We start from the raw sequence: 11,633 nt of genomic DNA, 5'->3' as shown, positions 1-11,633 counted from the left end.
AAAAGCAAGAATTAATTTTTCTTGGCACGGGACTAAAAGAAATTGAATTGAAAGAGAATATAAAAGAATACAGTACTCCTGTAAGAAATTTAACGGTGAACATTTTTCTTTTCCTTTTAAAACGGATAACCATTAAGAGGAGATTAAACATGGATAACCATTTCACTTTTCACACAATATTTCAACTTTTTTGCTTTTGCTGTAAAGTCCTCCAATAACTTTTTCTTGCAATAAGTTACACATGAAACGGGTGGTGATGATTGAAGTTAACCACGTGTATGGTAGTGGTAGTCATACTCTAAGTCGACTTTCCAGTGTGCCAGCAAGCACTGTATCTTTCTCTCTTCTAAACCTTTCTTTCTCTCTCTTTCTCTGAAATTTTTGGGGTTTGTTGATATGTCAGTTTGAATGGATTTGCTTGGCCTTTTCTTATAATGGTACTCACTCCTCTCCCTCTCTCTCTCCTTCCCTCTCTCTCTTCCATACATCTTCACCATCCCTTATTTCTTTCTCTCTCTCTCTCTTGTAGTTTTCCTCACTTTGTGGGGAGAGCTAGCAGTGGTTTGAATAAGTAGATTTAGATTTGAACTTTAAGCTTTTGAAGATTTTTTTAGGATTTTAAAAGAGTGTAATTTGCCTTAGTTATCAATCAACCATATCCTATAGAGCAAAACAATAAAGGGTTCGAAATTTTCAAGTAAAGTTATTTTGAGTTAAAAAGAAAAAGGAAAAATCATAGGGTATAGATGGAGGAACACAGCTCATGATCTTCTTCTTTCTCACCTATCCATGTGTAGTTTTTCCTAACATATATAATTTGAAAAGGGAAAAAATATAAATAAAAGCCCAACCCTTTACACACAAAAGACACATTATTGGAAACTTCAACACCTGGTGGTGAGAGAGGAGAGCTTAATACTCATTATCATTTCACTGAGTTACTTATTATCCTTGTGTTTAGGCAAAAACCCACTTGTAATCTCTTACCTAAATTAGCAACCTTAGTTGAGATTTGACTAGTTTCGGTCTTTTGTTGGGAGGGGAGGAGTCGTTGTGTAGTAGAAGTGGTACTTTCTTTTTCACCATAACCCACATCAAATCAAGGCCATCAAAGCCAAACGACAGATAAACAAAAAAAGCCAAATAGACCAAATAGTTTTCACATCCCAAATCAAATTATAACCTTAGTGTTTTTTTCTTTTCCTTTCTTCATGTTTGCGTTTGTGCATGTGTTTTGGTGATTATAGAGTTTTTAAGTAAGTACATATATAAATATATATATATATATATATACTATATACTATGGCTGATCAAGGTACTAACACAACTACTCTAATAAGAGACTACAGAAAAGGGAACTGGACGGTGAGTGAGACAATGATTCTGATCGAGGCAAAGAAGATGGACGACGAGAGAAGAATGAAGAGAATCTCAGGTAACGACAATGAACAAGCAAGAAACAGTGGTAGTACTACTCCCACAAGTAATAAACCAGCCGAGCTTAGATGGAAATGGGTGGAAGATTACTGTTGGAGAAAAGGATGTTGCAGGAGCCAAAATCAGTGTAATGACAAGTGGGATAATCTCATGAGGGATTACAAGAAAGTGAGAGATTATGAGAGAAAAATAGCTGGAAAATCAGCAGCATCAACAGTAGCAGGAGGAAGTGGAGATCAATCTTATTGGAAGATTGAGAAAAATGAGAGGAAAGAAAGGAACTTGCCTACTAATATGTTGCCTCAGATATATGAAGCTTTGGTTGATGTGGTTGAGAAAAAAGGTCAGAGGGTTTCAGGTGGAATTAGTAGTACTGGAGTCCCTTCCATTTCCATACCCAGTTCGAGTCCAAGTATTGGGTATCAAATGGTTGAGAGAACTATGAGCAGTGGTGTTCATCATCAGCATCATCATCATCTACAGCAAACTCCATTAATCTCAACTTCTCAGGCTATATTAATGCAGCCCCACCATATTTCAGCCGCACCACTTACAGCATTGCCACTTCCGCCGCCGTCGGTTACCGTCAATGTGGCAGAGGTAGCGGTGGCTCCACCACCTCCCGTACAAGTTCAGCAACCTCCCCTTGCTCTTCCTTACGCGCAGCCATTATTGCCCACAGTAGGTATTTTCACTCTCTGTCTGTATACCTATTTATTGCTATTTGTCTCTAAGTGACTGCACTTTTCTTTATTACTACTATTCTTCATGAGAAAATTTAACCAATGCCATTTTTCCTTAACTATATATTGTCATCTTTTTCTCACCCCCCGTGAAGGAAGAAAAAAAATCAACTTATTATTTTCTTCTTTTTTTGGAGCAAAATGTTTGATACTTCACTATCCAGGTCTTATAATAATATGGAATTAATCATGAAATGTACATTAGTTAAATAATAATGGAAAACCTTATTTCTCTTTTTACTTCATGGAAACAAAGAGAAAGAGCAAAGTTCTTATATTAATAATATTGATTTCATTATATGTTAATCAATATCACATATATATAAAAGAAAGTGATTATTAAAATATACATACGATATTGACTTTCATGTATATTAAAATAATTAGGATATGTATAGATATATATATATATATATTTATATATATTGATTGGTTGAATGTATGGTTGCATATTTAAATCGTTTGGAGATGTGTGATAGCTCAGATACTGATACAAGCGAGCATCCTCACTCACCAGCAAAGAGAAGAAGAAAAGGACCAGAACAACAGCAACAGCAACAACAACACCATCCTCATCTTCTTCATCGTCAACCTCATCAAGCTCAGCCTCAAACTCAAACTCAAACTCAACCTCATCAAGGACCTGTAGTTCCTCCTCCTACAACCAGTGGCAGTAGTGGGAGATTAATAAGCTCATCAACCTCAAGTGATAATCATCAACAACAAGTAGTAGTGGCCACAGCTATATCCAAGAGTGCTTCTATCATAGCCGAAGCCCTTCAAGCTTGCGAGGAAGGAGAACAGAAGAGGCATGAAGATCTTGTAAGCTTACATGAGAGAAGACTTGAGATTGAGAAGTCAAAGAATGAAGTCAACAGACAAGGCATTAATGGACTTGTTGAAGCCATTAACAACCTCGCCAATTCCATCCAAGCTTTGGCTTCTGATAGGAACCAATCCACTTCTTAATTAACTAGCTACTTCTTATTTTATATTACATATAATTATTATTTATTTCTTTCTAATAATTTTTAAATCTTATAAATATTTTGTAGCTCTTAATTGTTTCTTCTTCTTATTAATTGTTATTGGTGGTTATTTTGTATTATTTTAATTCTCCCATTTTGGCTGCTCTTTTGTTTTGTACATATAATTCATACTTCAAAATCTTTATTGTGTACCCCATTTGGATTTTCATTAATCTAATTATAATTATTTTGTTTCTATCTCTCCATACATTTCCCTTTTTTATTTTAATTTCAAACGTTACATTGGGTCTCATTCATTTTTTAGTTTTAGCTATCTTTCTTTAAAAACATATGCTACAAGTATTTTTCTTCCAAATGCACTAATTCTCAAAATAATTCTTATGCAATGATGACTATATTTAACACATTTAATAAAATCAAAATAAAATTCAAACTAACTATTAAATGAAAAGAAAAGAAAATATCATCATATTTTTCTTCCTTACCTAACATACTTTCATGTATGGCTCACAAAATAACAAATTACCGAGTTGCAGATCTCTTTTTCCTTTTCGCTAGGTATCAATTTTTTTCTCCTTTTTCTATTATTATTATTATTTTTTTTTTTGTTTTTATTTTCTTTTAAAATAAATTAAAAGAAAAATCATACCAAAGAGATTCTGTAAGCATTTATAAAGAAAGTATTTCTCACGCTCCCTCGTACTAGGCGAAAGAAACACAAGGCAACAAAGCGATACCTTATTGAATAGTGCACTACACGCGCCATACGAGAGAATGGTGAAACCATATGTAGTACTACTTATCATTTATGAGGTAGAAATTAGATAGAGAGAGAAAGAGGTGTTGGTACTGAGCAGAGAGCAGTACTGGCAAAAAGAGGAGAGAGAAAATGAAAAGAGAGTTACCAAAAGACTGGTCAAAGGCGACCGGTCAATGATCTGTCTGACTCTGGGAGATGATGCTTTGAAATTACAATTATGCCATCATAGTTTTGTTTTTGTTTATTTTTCTTTTTGTTTTGTTTTTTTTTCCTGAAAGCAATTATCATCATTTTTTTTTAAGTGTTTATAAGAAGGCCAATTATTTGATCCCTCAATTACTTTCTAGGTTTGTCATCCCTCGTGTTATTTATAGTCATTGGATTGCATAGTTATGGTGAAAAGTAAAATCTTATGGTTAAGAATGGCCAAGGTTAAATTTTTTTTTTTGGAGAATTGGCAATCTGCTAAGGATCAATTTGGTACACCTGTACTGTGAAAAAATAAATTGTAGCTGTGTTGTAGGAAAACAGAGTGTTTTATAAATTATAAATTTTAAAGTGTTGTGGGTTAAGATTCTATTATAATAATGATGATATTATAATCACAAATATATAAAAACTTATGTCATATGACATTTTTATTTTTTTTATATATATATTTTTAATTATTTTTATAAATTTATATGCATTTATAAAAATAAATTATAGTATTTTTAAATTATAATTTTATTACATGTAAAAAAAATATCAAAAACTCAAATATATAAGAAAGTCTAAATTGATGTGGAATATTAATGTGGATGAGGCGGTTTTTGAAGCCACAAATGAGATAGGCACGAGTTTTGTAGCTCGCGACTGCGATGGCCGAGTGATTGAGACGTTTTCATTTATTTCTTCTATCAGCTGCCGACCCAAAATTTCAGAAGTTCTCAGTGTCAAAGAAGCACTTAGTTGGATAAAGAGGAATAACAGGTCAAATGTCATTTTAGAGACAGACTGCATTTTAGTTGTTCAAGCTATTCTTAGTTCGGTATCTATGCCTTCTATTTTTGGTTTTTTTATTAAAGATTGTCAAGTTATTTTATCTTCTTTAAGTAATATTTTTATTGGTCATGTTCAACGGTCTGCTAACAAAGCCGCACACTGTATGGCACGTAGTGCTTGTTATTGGTTAGGTCGTCTCTTTTCTGAGAGTGATATTCCCCTTGCTCTTCAGTCCTTTGTATTAGCGTATATTTCTGTCTAATAAAGATTATTTTCCTTAAAAAAAATATATATTTTTAAGAAAAAAATAAGATATTTAAATGTTATTTATTTTATTATAATTTATTCATTTTAAATAATTTTTTAAGGATATAATAAATAAGTAAATATATTTTTAGTATAAATAAATTTACTATGGAGTCTTTTGATCAAAATAATTTTTTCTAAAAATTAGGTTGGACCAGCTTTAGCCAATAAGCTATTTTTTAATTGTTTACCAAATATTTTTTTATCACATTTTTTTCAAAAAGAAATCTTTAGCTTTTTCAAAAAATTATGCCAAATAGGCCTAAGTCTCTCTTAGTCATGTATTATTTTATAAAATTTTATATTGTATATCCCTAATTACTTTACACTAGTCAGAAAAAAAAAATCAAATTTAATATTCAAAATAATGTTCTAACTGTATCTAGTTAAAATTTGACACATGTAATAAGTGTATTTAGTGCACTAGTTTTTTGTTTTAAAAAATAATATTTGTATGCACTACTGTCTTTTTTTTTTTAAAAAAAAAAAAAAACTTCAGAATTTTCTCTCTTACAAACATCATATAGTATGTAGTAGGCTTTCTCAGGTTATCTTTGCGAGGCTTGACTTTCTCAGTCCTAGCATTTTTTCTTTTGGTGTTCAACCTTGTCCAAAGATCATTCGTAGAAAGACTTTCGCTTTTTTTATTTGATAGCGGATACACTTCTTTGACATTCTCATTTCGACTAACAGAATCACTATAATAATTTGTATCCTTCCGAGTAGTAGGCTTTTTAGCTTTAGCATTAGATATGTCTTTCTATGCAGCTTTACCTCTAGAATCAATCTAGTCGCCTCGCCCTGAGAGATGGGTTCTTTTCTTCTTCTTTTGAGGTTGGTTGGCAGATTTAGATTTCTTTTGTTGTTCATTATGTAAAGCTTTCTTTGTCGTCTCGCCTACCTTGCATTTTTACTTGTCCTTATGAGGATCATAGGTTCTAGGAACTTTGGGATTTTCCCGGTAGTATTATCTTTTGGGGCATCATGATTGGTTTTGCTTGTAGCAGATAATAATGCTTTAATTACGATCTTCATTCTCGTCATTTTTTCGTGCATCATCAAAGAGAATTGCTCTTGCAGCGACCATTTATTTTCAATTTCTTTCAACTTTTTGACTATGGTGACTATAGGATCTGACTCATTTGCATCTCCTTCCTTTTCAGCATCATCATTAACAGGCATGTCTTGATGATTATTTTCAGGATCAGCAAAATCAGTCTCCTCTGATTCATCGTCTTCATTCATAGGGTCTTTAGGAATAGAATCCTTGTCAGCTTGGTCCTTCTTGTGGCGACTGGTTACCTCAGTTGGATCTTCTTCGTCTTCAGTCTTGGCATTGAGATTTGCATCACCCTTTTTTGGGTCAATGAAGTCAAGACCAAATTTTGTTCGGGTGAGTACCATAATTATTGAACGTAATCTTGAATGGTATCACTACTTTCTCTAGATCTCAATGAAAATATCAAAATATTTACCAAGATTTTTAGAAAACTAATTATTTAAGAGCTAAAGAAAATATGATTAAGAAAATAAAATATGAAGAAGGAACTCGGAGTTTTTATGTGGTTGGGGTGTTAGCGAGCCTTAGTCCACGAGTCAGTATTATTTAAAAAATAGCTAGAAAAGCCTAAGAGGTTACTGTTGGGTTTTGTGCCCTAAATAAAATCTATTTCAATATAATCAGATTTACTAATTAATATAAGATCAGAAATCGCTTTTATGTTGCATGGTTCACACGATTTATTTCATGATTATGTTTAATGTATAAATTCTATTAAGTACAGAACGTATATAAATATATATATTTGTTCATGATTATAGTATCGTCAGCACAATGGAATATGTTATACCCGAAATTCAGTAAGCACATCAGAGGAAGACACATGTCGAGCTAGGAAGAACGAAGAACTCAAACACGCAAACGAAAGTACACTTAGCATGGAACAACTTGTTGGAAACATAATTCGTAGAGTATGTTTATAACTCAGCTGGCTGAATAGGCCTTTGCGGGACAGAAACGTACGAACTGTTAATTTATGTATTGACGAGAAACCATGTGGGTGCATGTGTGCATGATGAGGCCTCAATCTCGCTGCGTGGAAGAGAAATGATAACACTAAAAACACTTAGCGTATATTACACGATATACAAACTTAGTGTAGAAAGTTTGACGAGTCAAGATAATATATAGCGAGGCGTTTATCTCGCTAGAAGATGGCGTGCATGCAAGAAAGACTATCTCGACACCAGAAAATATACTTATCAGAGTTAAAACAATATTAGTCTCGGGAAGTTAGATGACAAGCAACGTCTCGCCATCAAAGTTAACTTGGCTCCATTCTCAACGAAGACATCCCTATGGGATAAGGTTTACCGTATATTTGTTGGAATTATTTTACCAGGATCTTAGATTTACTAACATGTATGTTATTAACATCCTAAATATGAACTTCTAAAACGATATGAAATAAGCACATATAAAGTATAAGAAACCTTACAGTGGTTGCAGCAGAATATAATGTCTCCTTCCACTCAAATCTCTAACCCATGTATCCTTTCTGTAGCAGAGTATCACCAAGATCTGAGTCTGAATCTCCTTCGCTTGAAACTGGATTCTTCACAGCCTTACACACTATGATTGAGTACTACTTGATGTGTGTGGGCACTCACTCTTTCACTATAGGCTCGATTTAGAAGAGAGGAAGAGAGAGAGAGAGTGTGGTTTCGGCTAGGGTTAGGAAGGAGGCTCAAATTTTATTTGAAGGAATGAGATGCATCATCTTTTCCTTTAAGCCATCACTACCTATTTATAGGAAACCACCTAGGATTAGGTTAGATTTATTTGGCATTAAAATAATGAAAAAATTAAATGGTAAATTGCTATAGAGTGGCCGACCATGGGTTGGATATTGGGTCCCACTTTGCAATTTTGCCATTTTCTCATTTTTCCATCTTATTTTCTCAAAAATTCTAATTTTCCAATTTAACCATTTAAATGTCAATTCTAATTATTTAATAACTAAAAATTAATTATCATATAATATTGTCATTTAATATATTTATTAAATAGACTTATCAAAGTCTCTTAATTAACAAATTAACCCTAGAAACTCTTTCTTCACAATTAAGCCCTTGCTTAGTGAAAATTCATAAACTAGACATAGTCTAATTTTAGAATTATAATTGATTAATCAAAATCAATTAAATGAGTCTTACAAGTAGTATTGTCTCAACTAGTATGGGGACCATGGGCCTATATATCTGAGCTTCCAATAAGCAGACCCATAATTTACCAAGTAAATTCACTGACTTAATATTAATTCCTTGTTGCATCCACCATAGAACTTGGAATTGCACTCTCAGTTATATAGAATGCTCTATATGTTCCACGATATAGAGACGCTATCAGTTATCCATTGTTATAATCCCAATAATCAAATGATAACAAATAAATCAAATAAACAAATAAATGATAACATGAACCAAATGACACAATAAATGATGAAAATACTTCTGTCTCTTTATTGATAATTGAATAATAAAGATTACATTGAAATGGAGTTTTATTTAGGGCATAAAACCCAATAATATCTTTAATTACGCGGTCATCTTGGCCCAATAAAAATGGGATACTCACAGCTGTGCAAATTATAAAAGCCTCATTTACTTAGCTTGATTTGTAATCAAATCCCATGATTTGAGGGAATAATTGCTGTAACGATTATTGTTAACTTTTGTAAATTACTGCCCACTATGTAATTATAAATAGTGGCAGACAAGATCAAGGATGGGGGACGGAAAAAAAAACTCATATGATAGAGGCCCCAAAAAATACTCAGAAATCTGAATAAGATTAACTCGTAGACTATGCAGAATTTTAACTGCAAAACCACGTAAAAAACCTGTGTTCATACTCTTTATTTTGATAGCTTTAACTTTTTCTGTGTGAAATCAATATTGTGAGGCTCAGATTTGATTAACGAAAATCTGCATTAACAGTTTGGTGCTCTCATTGAGAGCCTCTGTGAAAAAGCTCAGAAAAAGCCTCCTGACATAAAAGTGATGGATGACACCAAAGATAATAATCCTCAAGAAAGAATCAATACCCTGCTAGCAAGGTCATCTGCGTGCGCGTAGTGGCTGCATGCAGCCTTTCGTGTAGCCTTCTTGGGTAGCAACACCACCTTGTGGGATTTTTTGTGGAATTTTTTCACAAATTCCGATTTTCCCAATTTCAAACCCTAAAAAATAAAATAAAATATTATTTTTAATATATTTAAACTTAAATATCAATATTAAATTAATAATATTTAATTTTTAATAGATTATTATTAATTTCTGATATTTTGAGGTTTAAATTTAAAAATTAATTATTTTATTTTTATTTATGGTCAGATTTTAAAATTCAGTTAATTTCTTTAATATTTATATAGTATTTAATTATAAGATTAGATATTTTAATATTAGCCATATTTTAAATTAAAAGATAACGTTATCCTTTTAATTTGAAATATTATATTAAAATTATCTTATAAGACATTAAATAATTAATAAATTTAAAATTAACCTACATATATATTTTTTTTAAATATTCTAATCATATTATTTTCGAATTCAAACATAGGTTATTTTGTGAAATATTTAATTGTTTATAAATTATAAGTTAGAAAAATGATATTGTATATCATTTTACTTATCATATATTTATAAATAGTATTTTAAATATTTAAATAATCTAGATATTTTTGTAGAACTTTGAAAAAAGCCTTAATTTGAGATATTTTGACATATAATTTGGATAATTATTATTTTTTTATTATTTTATTCTTAAAATAATAATTGCCTAACTATATCTATTTTAAAATTAGTTTATTTTGTTATTTTAATTTTATTAAATTATAAGATTAGAACATGATATTGAAAATATCTATTTGGTTATTTTCAAATCATTTATCTTATTAGATATTTAATCTAATTTGATAAAAATAATTCAAATAAACCTAGATATTTTAAAATTAGTTTAAATTTTTGAAAAGATATTTTAGGTTGTTTTTAACAACCCTAAATTTTCAAAAATTTAGTTGGTTATTTAAAAATAATTTAATGATATAAATATATTATTTCACATTTGTTACATGAACATTGTTTGTTATAATTAACTATTTATTCCAAAACTATTTTTTAACAAACCTATTATTTATTTGATCAAAATTGCTATGATTAACTTGTTGACAGATTCAATAATTTGATTTTAATCATAATTTAATTGTCAACAAATCCTATACATAATTTGTAACAGGTAAATTTTGTATTTCTTTCATCTGTGTAAACCTAAAAATATGATAGGGTCCATCCAAATCAATTTGACCTGTGTGAGCCTATATGTTTGCTTTTTGGGCTTAGATGCATATAGGAAGCCCATTTATTTCTAGATATTTAAATGGACTAAGTTGCTAAAATGAAATATCACCTTATGATAGTTTATTTAAGCTCAATTAGTATTGGGCTTATTCAATGAATAACAATTATTTAATTTAAGGTTAAATTTCTCTCCTTTGGGCCTTGTGTGAGAGTTAGGGGGCTATTAGTAGTGGGTACGACATATTGAACCCAACTCTCCCTCACATGATCAACCCCAATTGTGAAGGCCCATTTCCCTTATTTAATTAATTGTATTAGGCTAATTATACTAGTTTAACCTAATTTAAATTGAATTAGGAACATAATTAATTTTGAAATACATAAGTTAATTTTTCATTGGATTATTTTAACATTAATTTATAAAAATACATTTAGTTTAAAGAAAAGATTCTAGATAGTGATTTTTAGTAACTAATTTATATTTTATAATATTTAATTAAGTAAAAAAATATATTTAAGTTGAAAATTAATTTATTATTTAATTTTAGACCAACTTAAATTAGAATATTTTTTCTTAGAACTTAAATAGAATTAATAATTAAGTTGATTTAATTCAAGATACTTAATTCTTTGTTTCTATTTCATGAAATTTAATTAAATTAGAAAATACATTTAAGTTGAAAATTAATTTGTTAATTAATTTTTGACCAACTTAAATAAGAATATTTTCTTAGATATTAAATTAGAATTAATAATTAAGTTGATTCTATTGTAGATACTTAATTATTTCTATTTTAATGAATTTAATTAAATAAAAAATTATATTTAAGTTGAAATTTTTTTAATTTCAGACCAACTTGAATTAGAAAAATTTTCAGAATATATTTTATTTTATTTTAAGAATCATTTCCCACATTAATTTCGAAATTCATTTCTTTGAAATGTAGATAGTTTGAAAATTTTCAATTGTGAAAATTAGATTAAAGTTGAAAATTAATTTTAATGATTTTTTTTTTTTTTTTTGAAAAAGATGAATCTTTATTCAAAAACAAG

At 30.1% G+C, this 11,633-nt stretch overlaps 1 protein-coding gene across 5 annotated transcripts; it reads left to right on the top strand.

Moving 5' to 3' along the window:
- Positions 1–225: 225 nt before the first annotated feature.
- Positions 226–3,406, top strand: LOC115696941 (uncharacterized). 5 transcript variants are annotated; one of them, XM_030623840.2, is made up of 3 exons: positions 226–437; positions 1,350–2,118; positions 2,649–3,406. In XM_030623840.2, exons 2-3 carry the CDS (start codon positions 1,378–1,380, stop codon positions 3,147–3,149), a joined length of 1,242 nt encoding a protein of 413 aa, XP_030479700.1. In that variant the 5' UTR covers positions 226–437; positions 1,350–1,377; the 3' UTR covers positions 3,150–3,406. The 5 variants fall into 5 exon arrangements, with proteins under 5 accessions (XP_030479700.1, XP_030479699.1, XP_030479697.1 ...); XM_030623839.2 differs by lacking the exon at positions 226–437 and adding an exon at positions 444–1,256; XM_030623837.2 differs by lacking the exon at positions 226–437 and adding an exon at positions 444–1,256 and having other exon boundaries at positions 1,341–2,118.
- The last annotated feature ends 8,227 nt before the right edge of the window (positions 3,407–11,633 follow it).

This window comes from Cannabis sativa, chromosome 7, assembly GCF_029168945.1.
Source record: "Cannabis sativa cultivar Pink pepper isolate KNU-18-1 chromosome 7, ASM2916894v1, whole genome shotgun sequence".
NCBI lineage: Eukaryota > Viridiplantae > Streptophyta > Magnoliopsida > Rosales > Cannabaceae > Cannabis > Cannabis sativa.
Note: the sequence above shows the minus strand (reverse complement) of the source record. Positions and strands in the feature narration are given on the sequence as shown.

Excerpts from the sequence above, each read along its gene's own strand:
- LOC115696941 (XM_030623836.2), top strand. The coding sequence starts at position 1,303 with ATGGCTGATCAAGGTACTAACACAACTACTCTAATAAGAGACTACAGA. Across the intron at positions 2,119-2,648 it reads CGCAGCCATTATTGCCCACA|ATGTGTGATAGCTCAGATAC; the intron begins GTAGGTATTTTC and ends AATCGTTTGGAG.